Source organism: Hermetia illucens, chromosome 1 (genome assembly GCF_905115235.1).
Source record: "Hermetia illucens chromosome 1, iHerIll2.2.curated.20191125, whole genome shotgun sequence".
Taxonomy (NCBI): Eukaryota; Metazoa; Arthropoda; class Insecta; order Diptera; family Stratiomyidae; genus Hermetia; species Hermetia illucens.
In genome coordinates, this window is record NC_051849.1 from 100,734,718 (window position 1) to 100,761,095 (window position 26,378).

Here is a 26,378-nt window from a genome sequence, read left to right on the forward strand (position 1 = left end):
AACTACTATTTAATTAAAGTGGATGTTTTTCATATTGGCATAATCTTGATTGTCTTCACAGAATTAATGAAAATAATCATTGGTTTGTGAATGAAGACTCGTTTGAAAACTTTAGCATCAGGTAATGCCCTGGATACGAATTTCGAATTCGCATATTCAACCAGCAGCTGTAAAATGCTAAACATTCCTAACTTCAATGATGTTGTGACAGTCGGCAAAAATGAGCAATCACTGGGATGAATTCTCGAGACTGACGACGAAATTCTTGTTTTTAAATTGCAATGATGGCAAAAATGAAAATACTCGTAGTGAATTAAACGACTTGTTGAATGATCTGAATAGCTTCGGGTATCAAAATCCAAAATTCGTTGATGACAAGGTTAGCAATTAAAAGATCAATTATCATCCATGGGTAAACATCTGTCCCTATTATCCGTTTAGACTGCCGTTCGCCTGATCGAATCTTTCACCAACATCGGTACAGACGAAGAGACCATTATAGTAAAAGCTTGCTACCTTCTTACGAGTTTATTAACGAAGCAGAAGGTTCAGGTTCCCGTTCAGACTTTTCGTCCAGTGCTTCAATGGCTGCTCAAATGTTTGAATTCCGACATTCCGGACGTCGCAGGCGATGTCCTGAAAACGATGCATGCGTTGCTGAAATATCATCCGCAGCATTTATTAGAGGTTTGCTTTTGCTTACTTACTAACAAAACAAGTGTCCCACCCCAAAATCATCCACAGTTTCGCGAATCACTCTTGGCACCAAATGGTCCATTGATGAAGCGACTGACCTTCGATGAAAGCGAGAAAAAGAGGAAGAACTATGACGGAAGCTCACAAGAGGAGATTGCGGAGGCTGCAATGCGATGTGTCGAGGCGTTGATACCACCTTTGGATGAGGACTTGTCAGATCATCATGTCGAACTTTTGGATGCAGTTGGAGTGGAAATCATTCGCCTGTTCTATTCTCAGAAGAAGAATTTCGCCGACAGTACCAATCCTTATGTATTCATAACATCCGGCCTTGTAGCTTTACAGAAAATTGCGGCTGGAGATAGGGACTGGCTAGAGAGGAATATAGGCGAAATTCTTGGCATTGGGAAGTCGTACATGCTTTACGGGCTGCCTGGTGTTGAGCAGTCGATGCCGCAGAAAGTCATAGTATCGCAGCAATCCGTGCTGGAACCCGCAACATCTCAAACGAACAAAGGAGGAAAAGTGCCGAAAACTAGAAAACCACGAAATGTAGGGAAGAATAGAAAGAAGGATGGTCGCAGCAAAAACTCAAGAAGCGAAGAGTCCGATAGGGATAACCACCTAAAGGTCGAATGTAAGTACTATGTTCTGAATAGTTCCCTTTAAGATGCTTTTCCAGAAGGGGCTGAACCCAATTTCACCATACGGTGACGCCTAGGCCTTTATTCAAAATTATTTTATTGAATATTTGAACTACCGAATCAATTGCAAAAGGTATCCAAAAGAATGGGCGATACCCAAAGGGTAAAATTCACCCGAAATATATTTCAAAACGAATAAATAATTCGAATAATATTTTTACCGCGAGTCATATTTATGTGTTGAAGGAAAGAATAAAGGCCACTGCAAAAGCTGCGAGAGGAATTCACATGTGCTTTGTGTGAGCTGGTGCCTTCAGGCCTTAGGGGCAGATCTAATTATTCATTTCAGCGTGATGTTGACATTTCTTGTTCAGAACCATAGAAGGCGACAAGGCGAGCAACACTGCTAAATTTTGGATTTACGTCGCCCAAAAAGAACGACACTGCATCCAATTTGCATTGATCCCGTATATTTGAAAGGCTCGCTTCTTGGCAGTTCGCTTCCACTGACAACGATAGTGTCTGCTTCGCCGGGGTGGTCTTATTTGGATTCACTCTCAGACTGTATTGAATGAGGCCATCATTCCACTTTTGTATAAGTTGCTCCAAACCAGCTTTAGAGCAGTTTATAGAAGGGGAGGGGTTGAATGTCGCATGCGACAGTGTTCATAACAAGAACAAAGAGGAGGGGCGAGAAGCCACTTCTTTGAAGAACACCGACAGAGACAGACACGTTTTAATATACCGACCACACTTGGAGCTTTACTTTTCGGATCGGTTGGACAATTTAACTGCAAAGCATACGAAATGAGTTTGTGAAACACATGGTCAAATGACTTCCCTAGATCCAGAATCACAGGATTGCTCCATGAGTAACTGTGCAACGTGTACTGCATCGGTACTTTTGCAGTTGTTGGCTTGGTTCACTGTTATTTCAATGATTTCTCGAATACGTTTGTCAAGAATGTATTCGAAAGTGCTCATGGTATGGGACAGAACCGGATTGGACGGTAATTTGAATATTGCGCTTGACGGTCTGGATTGGAACGGTGGTCTTTTTTTGCCAGTCAGATGGTGTTCTACCTCCTTAATGATCCGATTCAAGAACTTACTGCACAACATAATGAGTCCCAGCACTTCGCTTTCCAGAGCCTAGATGCAATGCGATGAGAAACTCACGATAGAGGCGTTCTTTCTCACGGACCTTCATTTGGCCAGATATCTCGGTTGATGAACCGCTTACCAGGGTTGGTCACTACGAGGCCGCTTTTTAGATTGTGTTTTCAGCTTGATTTCATGATTCTTCGACATGGTTGGCAATCGACTAGGATCATTTCTTCTCTTTTCTCACGAAAATGTTGTCATTTAATTCGTGGCAGCTATTTTACTGGTGCACACTGGTCGGAATTGCCAAGAGTTTAGCATTAAATCAGAAAAACACCAGCTTTGTTATTCTGTGCCTGTGTCTAAAATACATTTAAATTATGAATGTTTGCAATGGAATGAATGGATAAATGTATAATACAGTAAATTAGCTTAACTTTACGTTTTAAGTGAAGATAATCTAAATGTCCCGTCTTCTTTAGGGAAAAAATAAGCAACTCGAAATAAGTCATGGTTTTTTTTTTCATCGAAGTATACATTATAGGATGAAATTAATACTTTTGCTCAATTTTGCCCGTCTCTGGAAAATTTACTGATGTTGCAGGTAATTTAGAGTTCAATCATGCGTGATATGTTTGAAATGGGGGTTAGAGATGGACGTAAAATTGATAAAAATCTTAATCTAATTAAAAAACAACAGATAAACAAGTTTCTTAATTCACCACTTATTTCAAGAAGTACTTGCCAAAATGAATTAGTTCTCTTACAAGATTTAAACTAGCTTTCCTCAAAAATGGTAATAGATATCGAAGACGGTGTTTGTTTAACAAGAAAAATGAGTAACAAACTTTCTACTGAGCATGGACATAATATTGCTTTGCTTTTGCATTGCCAGTTCAAAAACTCTTTAAAATTTTTTTATTAATAAGATGCAAATGCTGAAATATAGGTATATAAGCCAACAACTAATACGATACAACATGAAGTAAGTTCATCTCATTCTTGGGTACGATTCCTTAATAAATGGCATATAAAGGACAAATGACACAAAGAGGAAATTATGCTCCATAAAAAAAATATCCATGAGAGATTGTGGAAGCAAATGGACTTTGTGTAGATAAACGGAAACAAAACGGCTTTGAAAGCACTAATGACAGGAATATGGTAAGGAATTTTCAAACTTATTTGCATCTACATGAATATGAATATGAGATAAGTCCACTTGAATTTCAAGACTTTTGTAAAAGAACTGTCTCTATACAAATTAATAAATAACCGTGGTATCCCGTGACGCCGACGGTTCATAAAATTTCTATTTAAGTCCCCAGATTTTTTCATCGTCAGTAGTTCTCGCCGAATGTATATGTATACATATGGTTACTATTTACTCCGGTGGTGGGAATAGCACGGATGCCTGAAATGCCCTTCAGCTTCTCCCACGACTTCCTGAGACGTTTGCACTCCTTCTCTACTGTTCGACTGTCGACCATTAACGTCCTTCACAGTGCCAACGGAAGCTTTTGCAATTACAAAATTAAGGAAAAATATTTCAACTAAGAGGGCTTTTCGAATTAGAGGTGGAATTTTATATAGAAAATTACTGGGAAAGCTAATGGAAGGCCGAAAAGTTCGAGTTAGAGAATAGATAGACTTAGATTCGATTGTATTACAGTTAACCTGTTATTGTAAGATGACCGCAGCTGGGTCCTGCGTACAGAATTGTCTCAGCATGGTTGTTTCTAAAAAAATGATATCAGGACATACCACAGATTTTATTAAACCGAATTCATGATTTTTGCTCCAGTAAGCTATAAGGATAGTGTTCCAATTTTGACGGCTTTGCTAGAAAGAAAGAGGCTTTGGCAACTTCAATGGATATTGTCACATCTGATTCTACAGTAACGCGTATGTCCAATTTCCAGGAAGTTTCGCCTTCTTTCATAGTACCTCGCTGCCGTCGGCTGGTAGGTTTCCCAAGTTTATTGTATCCACCTTGCATGGATCCGTTTCTCTATGCCGGGATTATACCATCTTTGTGCACAACACCAGCTTTCTTCCGCTTAGAGTCGGAACCGACGATCCGGACGGGAAAAATTTAGCTAATAGTCCTCTCTCTTTTGCGATTGAAGTTCTATTCTACCGAACTTTCCTCCTTCATTTTTTTGGGAAGAATTAGACAACAATGAAACGGGGAGACCGCCCGCAATCGAATTTGCCGTTTTTATCGCTGCGGGAGTTGCTATACCCTCCTTTCCGACTGAGGTGCCGTAGATACTAAATGCAGACTTTACACTAGAGTGAATATCATGTTTTCGACAGATTTCGCGGTGGGGGACATAAATGTGGCGAGGCCTATAAAATCCGTGCCTTAGCCGCGACTGGATTGCTCGAAGTCACAGGTGGATACGACGTCTGTGACTCCTTACTCCTTAATAATCGTTAGCGCAACAATCCATATCGGATCAGGGCATTGAAGTGTGTTAGAGCACTTCATTCAAGACCGTAACGGTACACTACAGTATATTGTAGGAGACAATGTGGTCAGCATTGCGCTCGCCCGAGATTATTACCCTCATTTGACTCAGGTACTCATTCACAGCTGAGTCGACTGGTATCCGACGTCAAATCATGATACAAATCCCACTGCCACCAGTGAGATTTGAATCGCGACCTTCCGTACGACAGCCTTGTGCTCTAACCACTCAGCTATCCTTACTCCTCGGAGAATCAAAAACCATAGTTTCTATATTCTTAGTGTGATCTACCACAGGTTACCCCATCAACAAAATCCGAGCGGTGATAAAAGGAGTACTTAAGCTGGGCTTGAACAGAAAGCGGTGATCAACTAGAATTGTTAAGATAGTCAAATGATCGCTCAAATGTAAGTTTGTTTACAAATGCAGAACTAATTGGTGTCTGCTTGTATATCGTTATGCTAGCCAGTTCAGGAATGTGGGCATAGCTGCGCACAATAGCGCGAGCCTAATCTTAATTCGACGGGATCGTCAACAACAAAAATAAACGAAATACGACGAGTCGATCGCCAAACACTCATCGAATGGCATGGGTGATACAAAAACATCAATGAAGAAATGCAAACTTGTTTAAGTCACTCCTGCCTCGTGTAGAAAAGGATGCGTTCTTAGGTTGCCCAGCCATTTCTCTGAGATCGCACTTTCAAAATGCTGATTTAGTTGGAAGTATGGAAGGATCCCGAGGCCAAGTTGTCAGTAACTCAACTTTATTGCCATATAATATCTTAAACGAAAACCCCAGAAAAAGGCCGATCGCAGCTGAGTGTTATTAACTGAAAATTTTTGCTCAAATTTGATAGAGCGAGGATTTTAGTAAAATACCTTGCCTCAGTTGGAAATAAATTCGAACTAACTTCAAACACAAAGTTGAATTTCTTTCATGCGAACCACTTGTTCAGATAATCGCTTGCTTAGCTAATTGTTCAATAACTAATACAGTCGTTTCCTCGAATAGCTCGATGATGAGCATCAGTATTTGGTTTAAGTAATGATGATCCGAGCATTGATGTTGTTTGTTATGCATTTCTGCCATTTCCGCAACATCATCGACAAGTGGTAATGGGGAGAATTGTTATCCGGTTACATGTTCTCCATATGTGATCTGTGAGTCCTACCGGGACGTAACTCGAACGACCTCAAATGTTCTATACTCTGAAACTTATAATCATTGATTTTCTCACAATTTCTCTTGGAATTGTGCTGAAAAGCGGCAGTCTAGACAACAGCTACTTCTGGTTTTAATTATCCTTACTATTAAACCAAAACGAGAATATGCTAATCGTTTGACGCTTACTAGACATTAGTTATGTCTAAAGAAGTTACAAGAAGCAGGCTGATGGCCAGATATACAAATTTACTGACTTAATTTGAAATCAATTTTCTTTTTTGCTTTTCAAGATGACAACGCTATGCTTTCACCATTTTATAAAACCAGCGAGTCCGACTACTCTGAAACAGAATCCGGAAGGAGCCAAAGCGAAATGCACAAACAATCCAAATTGCGCTTGGCTGCTATCTCTTTAATTGGTGTTGTTGCCAAAAATATCGAGAAAAAAATTTTCTATGGCTATTGGCACTCTCTTTTCCCATCCGAATCACTCACTAATTCCAGTAAAGGCTTATTAAATTGCGTGCTGAGGGATCCAAATCCACGCTGCAGGGTAGCTGCTTTGCAGGCGACATCCATGTTTCTATTTGGCTCAAAGGTGTACCTTGCACAAGCAGAAACAAGGTAAGTAGAAAATTGCCAAAATCGCTGACTTTAAATGCTAAATACAAACATTTCTCTAACAGAAAAGCTCCATCATCCTTTATGCCATTTTCAATAGCTTTAGGAAATATGATTTTATCAATATACGAATCGCTTACCCAGGCCTTATCCGCAGAAAGCTCATTGCCCGTCTTAACGCAAATTTTGAAATGCTTAGGTGTTTTAATACAGGTAAATGGTGTTTGTCATTCACTGCCAGCTGCGATTGTTCTGAAAGGAGTTCATATTTACAGGTAACTCCGTTCCATCGCATCGACAACTGTTTTGTTCCCTCTTTCGTTAAATACATACGCCGTTTGATTTATCATAAAGGTATCGACTTACTCAATTCGTCTATTCTCTATTGTCATTAATGTCTTTTTCTGTCTCCTCTAGATCCAACTATTCAAGTCGCTGCACTGATGGTAATGGAATTTCTCATATCTGTTCAGGATATGACCAACGAAATCTCTGAGTGTATAGGAATACCTAGAAGCAAACTGAAAACAACGAATAAAAATCAAAACCAATTGAATGATGTTGGTGCGAATGATGTGTAATACTTGACTTAATGTGCTATTGTGTGGATTGTTGATGACTTGTTTTCACACAGCATAGAACCACATGACGAGGAAGAGGTGATCGATTCCGATTATGAGGGTGATGTTTCGGAAGTTTTAGAAGAAAACAAAAATTGTGAGGACAGCTCAAACAAAATGTCCTGGGTACTACAAAAGGTTCTAGAAAATCTTGGCGTAGCTGTGGGTACTTTAAAGGTATGATGTCCTAACTATTATTTTGTACCCTTATTTCCCTTAAATTGTTTATCTTGGACAATGCAAAAGATTCAATTTACCATCTTCAGAAAACTCTAACATTAGCAGCGGCTCCAGTTCGAATCGAAAGCCTTCAAGTACTATCCTGCCTAGCACCACACTTCCTGTTGCTGAAGGATCATCTTGAACTCATTGAGATTGCCCTCGAAAAGTCGCTGAGTGACTCACAAGCTGAAATCAGGCTTTACGCAGCTAAGACTTTAGACACAATAGGACATTCTATGAGCGCTTATCTAATTGAAAAGGGTGAGACCTAAACAATTTGAAAAATATGTAAAAGAAACTTTATTTTTTGCAGCTGCTGGAGACACTGATGAACTTTCTGTATGTGTTAATTTTTGGTTGAAAATTTTACCATCCGTTATTCAGAAAATTCAAGGCCAAACACAAAATCCAGCCTTGAAGGTCAGCTTATGTGATTTTATGTCTAACATTGGAATTCATATATTTGAACGTCTTCCTGTGAGTTTTAAAATTTGAAATATTAACTGCAACTTCTGTGAGGCAATTAATTTTAGCATACAACACATATTCAAATTATCTCACTACTATCCGGCGCCAGCTGTAATGAAGAAAACAATGTGAAGGCAAGTGCAGTTCGAGCCTTGGCGGTTTATGCTTTATTTCCTTCACTACGTGATGATTTATGTTTCGTGGAAAATACTGCTGAGTCAATAATTCCATTACTAAAGGATGGCAACTTGTTTGTAAGGGTCAAAGCGTCCTGGGCCATGGGGAATATTAGCGATGCCTTGGTTGCCAATTGGTAAGAACTTTAATTCGGTGCTGCTAAATTGTAAACAATTTAAGTTATTTTTTCCCTACAGCATTGAGCCACAGTCGGAAAGAATTTCAAATGATTTATTTAAGCGTATACTTGAAGTGTCCTCGGATTCTGCTGTTGACAACGATAAGGTAAATTTTTATCAATTTCATTAATTTATTTTTTTATTAAAACATCTTAATTACCAATAATGAAATATATGTGGAGTCATATAATAGAATTGATATATTTAATTAATATATTTAAAATTTGAATCCGTCATAGATTCATTTTTTTCTGATTTTGCTCGAATTTTCTGGCCTAGGTGCAATTTGGCTAGTGCAATCTATGTATATATATATGGTGGCCAATATCTCCTTAATAAATCATAGCGCGTTCACGATCTTTACGCACCACCTCTTCCGGAGAACCATATACTCTTCTATTGTTCTGCATCATGCGCTGTAATCGTCGCCGTTTCTTAAAGTGTGACCTATTCACTGGCACTTAGGCCCTCTAATCAAGACATCTACCGGTAACTGGCCCGTATGCCGTAAAGGTGGTGGTCATTTTCTATGTGCTGCTCCCATGCATCAGCAGAAAGAGAACGTTGAGTGCGATGACCAGTCAGACTGAGAACCTTGGTTTGGTTGGTGCTTATGTTTAGTTCAACTCTGCTTGCCTCTCTTTCCAGAGCCATTTGACCCAGGTCCATTACTCTGGGAAAGAGCAGACAGCTATCATTTGTGTGTCGAGGTGTTTGAGGAAAGGCAGCATGGATAACGTCGCTGATAACAGGAGAAGATAGTTTCGGCGGCAGAAAGCAACCGTGCCGACCTCCGCTGAACTTCAAATTTCTCAGAATTTTCACTTCGACGCAGCACATGACATTTTGCGTCACTCTGATATTAGCTATTGGGTTCTCTGGAATGCCCCTGCCTGGAGCATTCGAAATATACGCACCGTTCACGCCACCATTACCGGAACAGGGACCCGGCTTCATGGTATCTTGACTTATTGGATGAATATCGCTTCCATTTGGGTTCGGGAGAGCGTTGGACTTCATGTTCTTGCCCAAGGCCGAGGGAGTGGCTTTCTCTGGATTCGGTGTTTAGGGATAACGTTTTTTAGCATTTACCTGACGCCGAATAAGACGATGCCGGCCTTCCGGCGGATGCTCTGGAGGACGCAGTTTCGGGCACGGAGAGGCGAATCCTGGTATGACTTTAATTTTAGGTTCCTTGATGGGAGCATCCCTCAGCCAGGCCCCCGAGGGAAACGGATCCTGGAAATGGCAGCGAGAACTGGGCTCGTAGTTTTAAACATCGGATCCACGTCAACGTTCCAGCGCCCAGGATGCGGAAGAAGCATCCCTGATATAATTTTTGCATTGGAATCTCTAGCAACGTGGGTGGGCGGGTGGCGGGGCTTGGAAGACATCTCGGCGAATGATCATCAGTACATCACGTTTGAAGTTGTTGGCGCTATTTCCCGGCGTACCTCAACCCGGCGCTCCCTGTGTGTGTTTAACATCACGAGGATGAACTTCGGCAAATTCGTCGAAGCTCTTGAAACATCTGATCCCGCTGGAAGGCGCTTCGGCAGGTGACAACGTTGCAGTTGGCACTATGAAAACAGCGGACAGGGGTGCAACTGGAGTCAGGAATGTTGGAAGCTCTATATCTACCAGGAGACGTCTTCTAATGGGAGCAACGCAGTCCATTCTGCTCTACGTATTGTAAGCGCCTTACTGAAGTGCAGAGACGGGGATTTTGCAAAAAACTGTTCATGCTGTCGAAAGCCTTCTTGAAATCAATGAAGAGCAGGTGAAGTGGAAATCTGAACTCTGCAGATTGTTCCAAAGTGATCCGCAATTGTCGCCCTGAGGACGGCTCTCTCTTCGGATTCTTGATAATCATTTCCTCTTTCCACTCACTGGGAAAGATCTGGGGATCCCAAGATTTACGGATGAGTCGAAAGAGCAGTTCTGCAGATACCGCCGGGGCTGCGATGAATAGTTCCGTGGAGAGGCCGTCAAGCCAAGCGACCTTTCTCCGCTTGAGCGTATTGAGAGCCGAGATCATTTCTGTTCTGTTTGAAGGAGTAGTTTATATCCGCATATTACGGTGACTAGGCATTTCATTTATAACAGATGGAACTTGATTAGATGTTGTACGGTTGGGAATAGTGATAAAAAGTTCTCTACATTTCTCAAACTGAAGTATCTAACGTTAACGTCCCCTACAGGGCCATCGAGAAACCACCTACAAGTGCTTTTGCGATGTAGTACATGGTAGCGAAATCGTAATTACTTGCCGCGGCTTTTGATTCCCTCACTAGTAAAATAATGAGTTTCTTTTTTCACGACGCATGCCACGCTTCACTTACAACGGCCATAAGAGACTTTAGTTCGCTGCGCTCGTCGATCTGCTTCCATGTCCCCGCAGTCAGCCAGACCTTATAGCGTCCCTTAGAAAGTGGCCAAAAGCCACTGCCACTGGTGCTCATCAATATCCTCGATTGAGGCCGATGTTAGCGCCTCTATTGCTCTGCTGATCTGGCTAGGTTAGGTACGTCATCGATTAGTTGAGATACAACAGACCTTATGCGAAACCATACAAATATTTTCTGATTAAAAAGTACTGTATCAGAATATAGTCGCCATTCACGCCTTGGTAGAGTATAGTATAGCCCGTCAACTATACCTACGCACCATCGTTTGCATTGGAAGCGGAGAAGCATAGACATGCGCATGAGTTTTTTTAGGAATTGTTCCGTTATAGTCCAACCTATATCAAAATGTGCCTCTCAAGAATTCAAGTATAATCTTTACAAATATAAAGTGGTTCCATTTATAGAGTGTAATTCGAACTTCTAAAAGTGGTGTTGTGAAAAATGTGCTCCTTTTCAGCTGTGAATTTAACATCAGCTTGGATGAATTAACGAATCATTGCAATGCCATGCAGAAAGGGAGTCATTTTTTATCAGTTTGCGTTGGTGCAAAAACGAAACACTTGCAGAAAATCCCTCTGGAATACGCGGAATGGCATATGTGCGTAATAATGTTCTTCCACCATACAAATTCAAGCCGGGACACGAATTTTCTTGGCTTCTAACGATGCTGTCTCTAACACGCCTCGTGCTAGATACATAACGCTGCTTGCTGACCAATATAAATAGAGCTTAAGATGGTCATCAACCCCAGCATACAAGCTAATCTCATCTAAGTACATCAAGTGTTTCAGTTCGCACTTAGCACGTAAGTCATATTTGATTGAAAAACCATGCCCTCCAGCATCGTTCAGTAGTCATGAAAAGGGCTTAAGTGCAATACAAACCGAAGACCACTTAACAAATCTCTTTGGAAAATGCTTCTTCGTATATGGATGAACTCTAACGGGCCCCAAATGAGCGCAGTAACCAAGTTGTGTCACCCTCCCGTAAACATCTCCAAAAACTTTATTAGTTTCAGATCAACGCGATACATTCGCTGGACATCGCGGGATAATATCAAAAGCCTCGCCATAATATATTTAGTAATGAAACAGATTTATTTTGCGTTTAATTGACTGTCCTACAGCTACCGAGTCGATAATGAGTTACTCTTACAACTTTCTGTGTTTCGGCAGTACTTCTCTGGCCGATTAATGATTTATACTGTATGTGCCCTGACGATGTATAATGGTGAACTTCTTGTACCAGAAATTCTGCACCCGATATAGACCAGGGCCTCTGCTGGCTTCAAACCGTTTATAGCTCGTCACACTTACTCCTTTGATATTATCGGTAAAGTGGATGCCTGAAATAATGGTATGGCGACTGCTCTCGGCAGTAATTAACTCAGCATTCTTGGCAATGTCAATCATAATATTATTTTGCTTCCTGTGATTGCTTCGCTGATGGTGGAATAGTTATTAAACTGCTAAGATACCTAAGATGTTTGCGCAAATTATTATTCCGCATTAAGGTGGCAAAAGGTTTTGAGAGAGTAATGAACTGCTGGTGCACGGTATTTTAGCGATCGACAGGCAGAATCGACCTTTAATAGGTGGAAAAATCTTTCAAGAACCAGCATATGTATACTGAGAAATAAGTTGTTTCTCAAAATATGAAAATATCCAATTAGCGAAAAGTTGTGGAAAGAAGATCTTGTACTTGAAAGTAGCTTCAACCATCATTCTAATACTACTATCATAGAAGAAGTTAGAACTATAATAACAAAACGGGAGGGAAAGAGGCACTCAGACGTGGAGATGCGGAACTTACAAAAGTGACCACAGGAAGTAAACAATTTATGTTTTAACCTTCCCATAACTGTCCGAATATTCAATAGAATGAAATATGCTTTGCCGAGCTGAGACCAGCCTTATCAATTTTTTGATTGTTATATCAGCATTGAACGAACCGAAAATTACCTTTTTATTACAGGTACGCAGCAATGCAGTTCGCACATTAGGAAATCTACTACGGCTTTTGAACGCCGAGCATTTAAGACTACCTGCCTGGCAACTACTTTACAGAACTGCAATCGACAAATTAGTTCAAAATCTCAATTCCGGCAATAATGCAAAGGTTAAGTGGAACGCATGCTATGCTATAGGAAATCTAATGAAAAATGAATTGCTGTTTACATCCGCTAAAGACTATGATTGGCAAAAAGTTGTATTCTCTGCGCTAATCAATGTAATCATTAACAATGCTAATTTCAAAGTCCGAATCAATGGTGCCGCGGCGTTAGCGGTTGTCGCTAGAAGGGAACATTATGGGACACATTTGTCAACCATTTGGTCATCATTGCTCCTAGCTTTGGAGCAATCTAATAATTTAGTCGATTTTAATGAGTATAAACATCGAGATAATTTGCAAGAGCAGGTAAGCGACAGTTCAAACTCTACAGGACCTACTCATTCCTTTCGTATTTTCTAGATCTGTTTAACTCTGAGTCATGTCATCAAGATATGTAACAATGAAGATTTCGTCCTGTTGAAAATTGGACTGATTCCAGCGCTTGAAACTATCAAGCAAACTTGGCAACGCGTAATCAATCGTGTCTTGCCAGAGAATGCCGCACCGCTTCTTTCCTGTTCGCTTTACTTAAACGAAATACTGCAGCGTCCCAGCTTGCCAAGTGAGACTAAAAACTCACTTCAAGTTCTCGCATCATGCTTCGTGTCACCAAGTAATGAATATTTTTAAGTAAATTGCAACAACATATGCATCCTAGCTATGGCGAAATCACTAAAATTTTTATATAATAAATTTTATTTATTTCTATCATCAAATGCGTTTACTTACATTTATCAAACCTTGACTTATAGAGATACTCGCAATTGTTCTTACTTCGAATAGCATGCACTGTTTTCGTTCATGTGCTTCACTCCATTGAGCAGATAATAACGAAAATCCTTTGTGTAACTTTCACACAGCTGCTTATTAGTACTTAATTGACAATTATATTGGTCATGACTTTGTCTCGACACAAATCCAATCGACTGCATATGACTTTATCACACAAACTAACGGGAGAGGATGAATGACATTACATATTACTATCAAGGGGGGGTGCGAGGCCTTCAGTATTCAAGAGTTCTGGTGGCTTAAACATATAAGGCCACATTGATAGAAAACGTTTATCATAAGGAAACAAAGTCATTTTATTTATTCCGTCTTTCACTTCTATTAATTATTAGGCCTTATTGATTTGTGCAAACCCATAAGTAAGCCACGCTACGTCATCAGTCGCATCTTGCACGGGCAGTATTTTGCTCACTAGAGCAAGTAGAGTATGCAATCCCCAGCCATTAGGAGAGCTTGATTTTATTTGGATTAGTCATTTATCTGGCTTTCATTTTTTTCTCCTCTATATCTAGGGCTATTTGTGCTAAATTAACTAGCTAATTTAACAAGAACAGGGCGTTCTAAACGCTTCTTTTTTCAAAACAATAAAAAGCAAGCGGAGGCGGAATCTAAATTTCAGGCATTGTTTTCATTTTATCCATAATCTTAAAGTCGCAAGTGTATGAAGGCTTTTTAACTATTATTAGTGCCATAAAAAGGGGGCTTTTAACAATCATTACCTTCTTCCACTATTTAAGATAGGTGGTAGTTTTCCAGGTTTCTAATGGAGTAGGGCAAAGAAGAAATCACAAAGGTTACGTGAAATGGCTTTACTGGCCACCAAGTGTAGCGCTTCTACTTTGCCATTTAGTCTACAAGAACTGGAATTTTATCGGATGGATACAACTGCGAATCCTAATTGTCCTGACATTTTAAGATTGTTATCCTCATAGTAAATTAATTTAACATTTGTCACGCCACCGAAAGTCTTGCAGTATATTCCCCTTCGAAAATGTTGAAACAAACGCGGACACTCAAGGAACATATGACATTATAAAAATCAATCATTGTACTTAGATGAGAACGGAATCTCAATTTCTTTAAGCAGCCTAAATATTTTTCCATTGGCTGCCAGTCCACATACTTTTTTACCCAGCTTTTTAAGTAGTACGGGGGCGAAAATCGCCCTAAATGGAGCATAGTGCGTCCACCACTCGCCGAACGACCAGGTTCACAGAACTGCGATTTAGCTCTTTCCGGGTCTTCTTGAGAAACCTCTACTCTTCTGCGTCATGTGGTTCTAGGGCCACTCCCTCGCTCTAAGAAAATAAATTGCAAGGCAATGCATTTAACGCCCCTTTTTTAAAATGCAACTTATCGACTGTCACTTCAACCCTCTGATCAACATATCAATCAATAACTGTCCCGTACCACTACAAATTCAGAAAAAACTGTCCAAGGTCCATGATTCGTTAAGAAAGCAAGCAAATGGTAACAGCGTAGATGAGGGGTTTTAGGAAAGGTGTTATGGCCCATTGAATTCTTCCGCGTCCTCTGGACGGACCGTATCGATAACAAAAAGGAATAATATCGATGACAGAATGCAATTGCTCCAAAATGTTCAGATTTGCGCTTAATGAGATTTGCCGCGGTATCGCATCTCAAGCGCTTCGAGTGCGCCCCTGCTTGCAGTGAAAATAAGAGCCTCCAGTTGCCTATGCTTCTCGATTCGTTTTCAAAGTTTTGGCGGAAAAGGCCAGACCTTTTTTTGGTTTCTGGGATGTGCGCATCCCTCTTGACAACAGTGTCGAGAGCGCCTGAATGCCTGCTCGAACTCGACCGGGAATTCCAGCGATATAAGCTGAACGGTTTGCAACAGGATCTTGCCTGGAATATTCTAGTCCAAGGAGCATCACAATTGAACAGATGCTTTCCATGAACAATTATTATACATGCACAACACCTGCAAAAGGCTACAAACTCAGTTAGATTTCGGCTGAGCGGCTACAAAAATCTAATCAGATCGATCATATCGCGATTAGTAATAGAATGAAAAGTCGTGTTTTGATTGTGTGCACTTTTTCTCGCGTGTTGCTACTGCATCTGCTCGTAAGGAAATAGATCGTCGGCCCCCCAAAGTTAATACGGGTCATTTCCGCGATCCCACTGTCGTCCAGAAGAAAAACATAACCTTTAAGTAACCCGCCTGGGAATATTGATGCACACTGGGCTACCAAAAGAGGTGCGTTCCTCTCTGGTACGGATAAAGTTGTCGTCTGCGTCCCAAAAGGGCGTTACAAAATCTGACTGATTGTGGAAACGTGGAGACTGATCGATGGATCCAAGGAGTTAAGGTAACGGCTGCGAGCGAAGATGAGCCCGACGCGCCGGAGCTCCATTTGTTAACGGTAGGCTTCTCACCCACGATGACTAGCAGCTGAAGAGGAGAAAGGAACACTTCTGCGCGTAATCAGAGAGGCGCTGACATTATCTAATGATGATCGGTTGCTTTCACTTGCATGTTATGTCCGCCAGTTCTCGTAGAGTTGAAGAGCTGCGACCCCCAAGTTCATCATCGGCCGCTTATTATGATCCCTCTGTCTTTCGAGATAGCCCTCCATCTTCCTGTTTGGACGACAAATGCCTTGAATAAGCATCGGATCGTGGTTAAAAACGTTCTTTTCTCGAGCTCTACTCAAGTTATCGGCCATGTTCCGAAGGGGTGTCAGAAGATCTGGTTGACTGCGTAATCACGGAAACAATTCAATGAAATTAATGTATTGGAGGCTTTATTGAACGCTGGTGTGGTGGCGAACGTTACGCTCTCGAGCTCTGATAACGTGAGCAATCCTCGGAAGTTCAGCATAGCATACGCCGCGACAAAAGACGGATTTATTATTGCGGTAGTGACAGAAGGAGAAATTGCTGCAGATAGTAATGATTTCAGAACAATAACCAGATCCCGAAAAAATGGCAGGTGGCCACCAATCTTCTTCCAATGGTTCTGTATGGGCGGCTAATGCTCGACTCCTCATTCACGATCATGAACAGTTAAAAAGGTGGAAGGAGCCCTTCACCATGGTTTCCAACTGTATCACATCTGGTGAAGTTCCGCTTCTCATTAATGCACTCACTCATCTAGGAATGCCACAAAAATCTGATCAACAGAGAGAAGGCCGATTTCCGCTCTCGGTCCTCCTGTACCGATCCATTGACACCCTATAGGTTACCGCTCCATCTAATTTTCATCGATTTTGAGGAAGCTTTCGGCAACGTGAAGAGGGATTCCGCAGAATAAACCAATCGTGTGAATAGCTTAATTGAACTACAGAACATTAATACTGTTTAGCATGCCCGAAAGTAAGTAAATTGTTAACTGAAAGACCATGTATTCATTAGTGTATTCTAGCTTGTAAAATTTGGGGTTTTTAACGGGTTAGGCCAACGGCTTAATAAATAAGGGTATCTGGGGATTTCTTTTCACCAGGACAATGATGTAAATTAAAATTCTGATAAAGAGCCTTCACGAGAGCAATACAAAAGAAAATGACCGCTATACAGCTTTTCTTCGACGACGCTTTTGTTTTTGAAGGTCCGGCGGCCTAATCAATTTCACCTATAATACAATTTTTAATTTACGGTGAACAAATTCCGGGTCAGTATTCTTTCTGTGCCTTTTTATGGGGGTAGTATATAAGGATATATGGACCACTGTTACTTAAAAGCTCCAAGCAGACAAGGGATGACGATCCGGTCTGTGGAATTGAGAAGGAGTCTATCGTCATAACCTTCAAGAAAGAAGAAAAACTGTTGCAGAAATTGTATTGGGCGAAGTTACCAGTAATGGAATCTCCCGAGACGCTCATGGGGAAATATAAATCATACCGCTCACGGGATTGTTTGAGCCTCACGAAAAAGAACCTTAAGATCATATCCGGAATAGTCACAAGTTATCGCAGGCTAAACTACCTCCTCGGGTCAAAGGGTAGTATAGGTCCGGGGCGAAACGTGGATTGGTACCCACGATGGACCATAAAACCTGGGAAATGCCTGTTGAACCAACACCAACAGCTCTACTACCAAACCCTATTTCCACCTCCACGTGGTGACCGCTGGGAGCTCTTTCTTAACGAAAAGCTGCAGACGGAGAAGGATGAAGGCGAGTCTCCCGCGCCTAAAAACGGGACAAATTGTACCAACTGGTCCTCCAGGTTGGGGGTTGGGTAGGGCTGACAACCCTACACGGAAAACAACTTGTTACGAAGCCACAACAGGAGCCTCGGACAGGACGGATTTTAAAACGACGGACCCGGCAACGACAACGGAATAACGATTTGCGCATTTTCTCATGGAACGTGCGCTCCCTGTACAGAGATGAAGCTGACGAGCAGCTAGCCGATACCCTGTCCTAATATAGGGCTGATATAACAGCGGTGCAAGAGATGCGATGGACAGGGACCGGTTTCCTGGCAAAGAGCCACTATACCATATATTATAGCGGTCATCCAGTAAACCATGTGTTCGGAGTAGGTTTCTTAGTCAGCCAAAAAATGAAACCTGCTGTTATCGGCTTTGAAAACATAAGCGAACGGCTATGCACTCTGCGCTTGCGAGGCAAGTTTAGAAATATAAGCCACACAAACGTTCACGCCCCTACAGAGGAGACTCCAGAGTCGGAGAAGGATACCTTCTACGAGGCAGTAGAACGAACCCTCGAAGCCTGTCCCAGATATGATATCAAAATCATACTTGGGGATTTTAACAGCCAAGTAGGGAAGGAGCCCGTATTCAGGCGATACGTTGACTCCCATAGCTTACACGAAAAAACAAATGATAACGGACTGCGGACTATTCAATTAGCAGGGTCACACGAAATGGTTGTTGGAAGTACCTGGTTTGCGCGGAAAGCGGTCCACAAACATACGTGGGCCTCTCCAGACGGGACCACTTTCAACCAAATTGACCACGTGTTGATCGAACGCCGCCACCTCTCAGACTTGATGAATGTCAGAACATATAGGGGGGCCAATATAGACTCGGATCACTATCTCGTTGGCATGGTGCTCCGAGCTCGAATAACAATATCACCTAGAATCCCTCTGACAATCAGGTGAGAGTGAACACTGAAGCCATCCACAACACAACCCTCCGCGACACCTATAAAAGGGAAATGGATGCCGCAATAACCGCAGTCAACAGAGGACCTGGAGATGAAGCATCAACAAATGATCTTCACAATCACTTGAAGAAGGTTATCATGGATACGGCCACAAACATACTTGGCCCCAGCCGCAAAAGGAGTCGGAACGGCTGGTTTGACGATGAATGTAAGCTAGCAACGGAACGGAAGTATGCCGCATACCGAGTAATGTTGCATTCTCAAAGAACGCGGGCACCCGCAGAGACTTATCACGAACTCCGTCGAGCGGAGAAGCGACTTCACAGACGGAAAAAGGAAGCCTGGGAGAACCAACAAGTCTGTGAACTAGAAAAGTATAGGGAGCAACCGCACCAGGCGCGCACGTTTTACCAACAAGTCAGCAGGGTGAAGCCTTATACACCTCGATGCTCATCCTGCCGAGACAAAGAGGGAAATCTGATTTCCGACAGAATGGGCATATTAGAGTGATGGGTTGAGTACTTTGATGAGCTACTGAACAACCAAAACATCGGCGAGTTGGAGGTCCCGCCAACTGAAGACGACGGACAAATACTGCCACCACTAAGTTTAGGAGAAACAGTCCGTGCAATTCATCGGCTAAAAAATCATAAGTCGTCAGAAGCCGATGGAATTATAGCCGAATTGGTTAAATATGGAGGCGACCAGTTACACCAAGTGGTTCATCAACTTGTGGTCAAGGTATGGGACAGCGAATCAATGCCTGACGATTGGCAACGTGGCATTATCTGTTTCATACATAGAAAGGAGATATCACACACTGCAGCAATTATAGAGGTATCACGTTACTGAGTACCATCTATAAGATATTCTCCACTACCTTGCTAGGCCGGATAGCCCCATACGTCCACAACATCATTGGCCCATACCAAAGAGGCTTCACTCCAGGCAAATCAGCAACAGATCAGATTTCCTCTCTGTGGCAAGCGATGGAAAAACTGTTGGAATATGGACAACAGTTGCACCATCTGTTCATCGACTTTAAAGCCGCCTATGATAGCATAGCCAGGGTAAAACTGTGCACGGCCATGAGAGAATTCGGTATCCCGACGAAATTAATAAGACTGATTAGGCTGACCCTGACCAATGTGCGAGGTCAGATAAAAGCAGCAGAATGACTCTCAAGACCATTCGAAATCAACAACGGTCTACGACAAGGGGATGCGCTATCATGGGTCCTCTTTAACCTGGCCCTCGAGAAAGTGATCCGTGATGCTGAGGTAAATGCAAGAGGTACGATCCTCTTCAAGTCCACCCAACTACTGACCTATGCTGACGATATCGACATCATGGGAAGAACCACCCGAGACGTACAAACTGCCTTCATCCAGATCGAGCAGGCGAGATCTTGGGCTGCACATCAATGAAGGCAAGACAAAATATATGATGGCAACGTCAGCACCAAAGACGAATCAACCAACAACATCAAACCGCACTGGTCAAACACGAAGAAAAATAAGGATAGGAGAATACAACTTTGAGACCGTTGACAATTTATCCTATCTAGGGTCGAAAATCACAACCGATAACAACTACGATCATGAAATCCGCGCACGGTTGTTGTCAGCCAACAGAGCCTATTTCAGTTTACAAAGACTGTTCCGCTCGAAACGTCTCACCATAGGGTCAAAGCTCTTACTGTACAAGTCTATGATCTTGCCACTCCTCATGTATTCCTCGGAAACTTGGGTTCTTAGCAAGAAAAATTGCGAACTCTTGGCCGCGTTCGAGAGAAGAATCCTCCGAAGAATGTTTGGCCCCCTACATGAGGATGGACGATTCCGTAGCCTACACAATGACGAAATCTATGAGCGATACCATGACCGTCCGGTTATGGATAAAATCCGGCTGAATAGGTTACGGTGGGCGGGTCATTTAATCCGTATGGATGAGGATGATCCCACCCGGAAAGTCTATCAGGACAATATCTATGGTAGAAAAAGAAGACGAGGCAGACCCTGCCTAAGATGGAGCGATGGCGTGGGTCAGGACGCTAGACAGCTTTTAGGGATATCGAATTGGTGGACCTCGGCGCAAAACCGGGATGTCTGATGATGAAACTACCTCCTAAACAAAAGCTGAGGATGTCTAAGGATATTCTCTACAGATTCTGTAAAACCTCTATACATAATCTAGGGCAATGTCCGACACTTGTTCAAAGTACGGAAAACACACCTCGAGGTATTCTTCCAGAGGCAGAGCTGATCGATATATTATAGTTACGTTAGTTATATTACTGCCATTAAAGGGTTAGGTACACTACTGCCATTATAGGGGTTAATAGTTCTTCAGGAAGCAGTATAGCCTCCCTTGATACTATTATTATTACTAATAGGTGTTAAAATACTTACCACCTCGGATGGTTTGAAGACTTACTGAAATCTTTATAGTAGAAGAGAAAAGTTAGCAACAATTGATTTTTGAACAGGGTATTTATTTAGAAACTTATATTTCACTTTAATCTTTGCATTCTACAATTTTTACTTTGATAAATATCATAATTAATTTATTTTTAGTGTCATTTCGATGGAGAATAACATTTAATTTTTTTTATATTGAGTATTGCACTTTATATGTGATGTTTCAGCATTCTCCTAAACGGCCTCTTCCAGTGAACTACCCTGCTTGGGCGTTGGCCAAGCTCGCGCACTAGCTCCTGGATGTTTAACTAGAGGACCGTGGTTGCTCTCGTTCCGGGTTGCCGAAACTTAACTTCGGAACGATGGGGTAATCAAACACCACTGAAACAGAAAACACTAAAGGGTTAGGAATAATACTTACTTGATTGGCTTGGCTTAAGTAAAAGAAAACACTCGCGACTCCACTTCAACAAACCTTTTATTTTCTAAGCACAATATTCTATTTCTTTCTTATTAATAATTTTTACTTAATTAATCTCAAAAGCGAGTTAAAGTAATTCCCGCGCGAAATAAAGTGTTCTCGGATAGAACCCTTTAGCTCTGTTCAGAGGCTTTTGAACTACTCAAAATTAAAAGTAACGTTATTCTTAAAATCACCTATGTTTGACCCTTCCGTGTTTACATATTGCTTGAAAGTGTTCTTGTACACAACACAATAACACTTGTTTGTTATTATAAATTTGGTTGTCGGCGACAAATCGACACCTGCTGTTGCGCTGCGAACTGCTGACACGGAAGAAGTACTCATTACATAAATACACTTATCATTTCGAGTAAAATATACGAAAATACCGTTTTATTTAAATTTTAATTGAGCAAGGCTCAAAACTGGCCTGAATCGTTACGAAAAAAGAAACAGAAAATAAAATTGTACCTGCCATAAATGTTCTTAAAATAACACATGACTGTTAGTCAATGAACACCTGAGTCAAATCAGGGGCGAGTGCAATGCTGACCACATTGCCTCCTATAGTGTACAGTACGGTACCGTTACGGTTTTGAATGAAGTGCTCTAACACACTTCCACGCACCAACGGTTATTATTATTAAATTTTGAAATCAAATTAAAAGAAGTGTTTCTTTTTATCTAAAAATCACTCAATTACTTCCGACTATAGAGGGTGGCCAAATTATTAGAGCTACTGACATTTTTCATCTAATTTTAAGTACATTATATTTTTTTCATATTAACTATGTATTATTATTGTTTCTGCTACACTTTGTAATATTCCTTTTCAATGATCTGGCAACAATGCATTTTTGAACGTAATTTATAATAATTGCTTCAACGAGCATGTGTTCTACATTGATTTTGAGATTATCTAGGTTATTCTTGTTGAACTTGTTTGCACTGATGAAGGGAACAAGTGGTTCCCGAAATGTCGGTTTTTGCAAGAATAAATACCCACACCAACGAAAAAGAAACAACAAGTTTTTATTATTTCAATTATCTAGGTTAATTTTAATTAAGTTTTGTGATTTTTACGCCGTGATAAGTATATATTTATTCATTAGTTATTTTTTATTAAATTTATGTAAGATACAGTTATATAAATATACATATATGTTCCATTCTATAGGTTTTTGTTATGAAGAAAAAGTAAGATCCCTCCCACGAAAGATTTCTCAGATAAAAACATTGAATTTTTAGATAAAAAAGTTGATAATCAATAGTGACAGCTCAATTACATTTATATCAAACGTTTCGCAGCCACGGTATAGACACAATCAAACAAAAAACTTGTGCAAAATTACAATTAACACTAAACGGCAGGACCAATATATAAAGGTCTCGGAAACCAGAATGACACTCAAAATACATGAATGGTTATCAAACGGCAACTTTGTATTTGTGAACGACTCTGATCCATGCCAAAAGGCCAAGAGAGAACAGAGTTTTTCAGAAAAAAGCTCGGCCTGGTAATTCACCGCAACTTAACCCACTTTGGAGATCAATGAAAAACACAAAATTGTTACGAAGAATACAAGGAAATAAGATACAGTTGACAGAAGGCCTTATGGCGGTTAAGTATAGAAACGATGTAATAAAAATAAACTGCACTAGATGTATTGATAATATACCCTGAAGAGTAAGAGTTATCATTCCAACAAAAGACGGTTTGATTAAATATTAAATTTTTATTTTAGTTTTGACTTTATGGGATAATTTTACGTATATTTCAAGTGTCTCCTCAATACTGTTTGACAACATAAATAAGTTGAAAAAATTGGTAACATGTTTGTTACCTTTCCTTGCGTATAAACTAAAATCATGTATTTTTCAAAAGTGGTCCTAAAAAATTTGGTAAAAGAAATCCGAACTTCGAAGATGGTCTTGCTTACCATTGCTACTATACAACATGATATACAATTATCAATGTTAAAAATTAGTATTTAAAACTAAATTAAATTAATTGCTATATTTGTACACAATTACATACTTTGAATGCAAATTAAGTTCACAGTTTGACACTTTTGAATATTTTTTTCACGACCAGTTTCTGTCGGAATTTTTCACTTTTACTTCATTACAAATAAATAAATATACAGTCAAGATCGGTTATAATTACACCGGTTATAATGAAAAATCACTTATTACGACCAATTTTCCAAATCGCGGTCATTCCTTCGTAGGTCGTATCGGATGTAAAGATATCGCTTATTATGAAATATTGCCTTTAACGACGCCTGTCTTGGAGAAATTCCAGAAAAAAACCGGATGTAACGACTTATCAAGACGATCCCATTATGCGCATCTGTGTAGACCGACTCTTGTGACAATTCATTTATTTTATATTCAGAAGGCAGAAGAGAAAATAAATAAAGAACTAGATGAAGCTAGATTAAAAATTAAAAAGGTTAAATTAAGTGCACATGCCGATATTGAGGAAGCATTGCTCAGGCGATGTATAACTCGAAACAGTACCAGATGAAAGCAAACGATTTTGCAAAACCAACGGGTAAAACAGATTTCTTGTGTTCACAGGGATCGATTCATCGTTTTCGCGTACGTCACGGAATCGTTTAAGCAAAATACATTGGGAAACTTGCTAATGGTTCATCAATCCCAGTGTAAGCCTGGCTGCGAATAGTTTGGGTAAAGCTTGCAGAAAATTATTCAGATAAGCAAATTCATAACATTGACAATGCAGGGGTATTTTTAAGATTACATCTGACAAAATTCTCAAGTTTAGAGGACAAAAGTATACCGGTGAGAAAATGTGCAGGTATAGGATAACAGTTTTGGTTGGAGCAAGTATGGCGGAAGCAAAGAAGAACCAGATATTTATTGGAAAATATAAGAATGCCCAACGCTTGAAAACAGTAGGCCACTTCCGGTACAATATGAGAGTAATTCAAGTATCATTCATCATTCATCTATTCTTTTTGAAAAATATATTCGAAACTGAGATGGAACAAAAAACAAATCGGGAAACCGGAAGCTTGACACTTCAGGTATAAAAGGTTTTGTGATTCCTTATGTGAGGAGCATAACGTAGTTCTCCATTGGTTGATAGCATTGACTCGAAATATTTAAATCGCTTAGTTCTAGGCAGGTTACTGCCATTGCCAGAACTCAGCGATTTAAATATCTGTAGGGGCAGCTATCAGCCAATGGGGAACTACGTAATGAAATTGTTTCACGCATTAACGCAACCTGGATGAAGTGGCATTCCCCAACTGGTGTTATTTGTGATCGACGTATCAGCGCATGTCCCAAATCTAAAATTTACTGCAATGTCGTCCGTCTGCCGCTCTCTATATTCACGCAAACGAGAATTCACTAACCAATATTGGTCAGAACATCGAAGTCACTTGTAAGCAACCAAAAAGCCGGCCAAAACAATGGTGGCTTGATACGCGGGATGGGGATTTAAAGGCCTCACGATTACATCCTAATCTGGCATTTGATAAAATAAAATGACGAAACCGATCATGACGAGCCGACCCCGCTTGTGAACGGAACAAAGGCTGAAGAAAAAGATGTGAGGAGCGACGAGTGCACGAAAGCTCCGTGTCACAGAGCTAAAAATTCCATTGCCCTTTATTTTTTAGGAAGCGATTTAAATAAATCATTTGATGGAAACCCCTGTATTGATAATAGTCAACCTCATACGCTTCATACTCTGAGTTTAATATTATCAGCAAATGTCAAGAATTTAACTAACATCAAATATAAACAAGTCGGAATACCGGAAGCTCGCGCTTCGGGTATAAACGTTTTTGTGTTCATCTATGTCAGAAATTTCAACGCACATTTTTCTATCAATATATAGTTACAAATCCAACATATTCCTTCATTTTTTTTCAAACTACGAGACAGACATACGTAAATATTACAGCCATAAATATTACGCTAACCCTGAACAAACAAACTCTATTTCCGAATACTGTACACATATATGCACGTATATAAATTGATCGTACCCATAATCCTGATTTACTTCTTATATCTATCTGAATTAGGCACCACCCGCAAAGTTCAATAGCGCGCATATACTATATAGATATATACACATATATCTGGTTGGAGTAATTGATATTCATATACAAATGACTAAAAAACTAAAACAAAATAATTCTTTGCGACCCCATTCATAACAACTCATTTCGTTGTGGTATTGACGAATTGATATGTGATGATGACGTTATGCAGGTTGTAGAGTGCACGAAATTCACAAAAAATAGTAAAGTTTCACCCCCTATAACTTTGTTAATAATAGTTGGATTTTCTTCAAACTTGACCAAAGTGTGTATTATGTTCTTCGTTACACGCGTGCCAAATTTTACTTCTGGGATGAACATCAGGCGCGGTGCCGTAAATTTCTAAAATGTGGAAATATACTATTATTAACTTTATTTGTGCAGATATCGGAACCGGATATATTTTGAGGCCTAGATTTCGTAGAGATGCACCACTGTGATTTTTTTCAGATTTTTCGGTTGGATAGGTTTTGAGAACGAGACCTGTTACACTTTTTGGGGGTCACATTTTGAGCCCTCACTCCCCTATATTTCACCCAATATCAAATATGGAACCAGTTTCGAAAAGTATTGACACGAATGTCAATTATTCCGGTTAATATAATTCCGGCAGTATATTCGCGCGAAGTT

General features: G+C 40.5%; 1 protein-coding gene across 1 annotated transcript; it reads left to right on the forward strand.

Annotated features, from left to right (window-relative positions):
* Window positions 1-178: 178 nt before the first annotated feature.
* Window positions 179-13,604, forward strand: LOC119646418 (HEAT repeat-containing protein 6). The gene is made up of 14 exons (XM_038046864.1): window positions 179-379; window positions 442-687; window positions 745-1,333; window positions 6,377-6,710; window positions 6,773-6,920; window positions 6,983-7,061; window positions 7,125-7,284; window positions 7,342-7,504; window positions 7,594-7,810; window positions 7,863-8,026; window positions 8,083-8,330; window positions 8,392-8,479; window positions 12,756-13,199; window positions 13,254-13,604. Exons 1-14 carry the CDS (start codon window positions 221-223, stop codon window positions 13,521-13,523), a joined length of 3,309 nt encoding a protein of 1,102 aa, XP_037902792.1. The 5' UTR covers window positions 179-220; the 3' UTR covers window positions 13,524-13,604.
* Window positions 13,605-26,378: the final 12,774 nt, after the last annotated feature.

What these genes read in the sequence shown, in the direction of transcription:
- LOC119646418 (XM_038046864.1), top strand. Translation starts at nt 221, where the DNA reads ATGAGCAATCACTGGGATGAATTCTCGAGACTGACGACGAAATTCTTG. An exon ending in ATCCGCAGCATTTATTAGAG is followed by an intron (nt 688 to 744) that starts GTTTGCTTTTGC and finishes AATCATCCACAG; the next exon opens with TTTCGCGAATCACTCTTGGC. An exon ending in TAGCTGTGGGTACTTTAAAG is followed by an intron (nt 7,505 to 7,593) that starts GTATGATGTCCT and finishes TACCATCTTCAG; the next exon opens with AAAACTCTAACATTAGCAGC.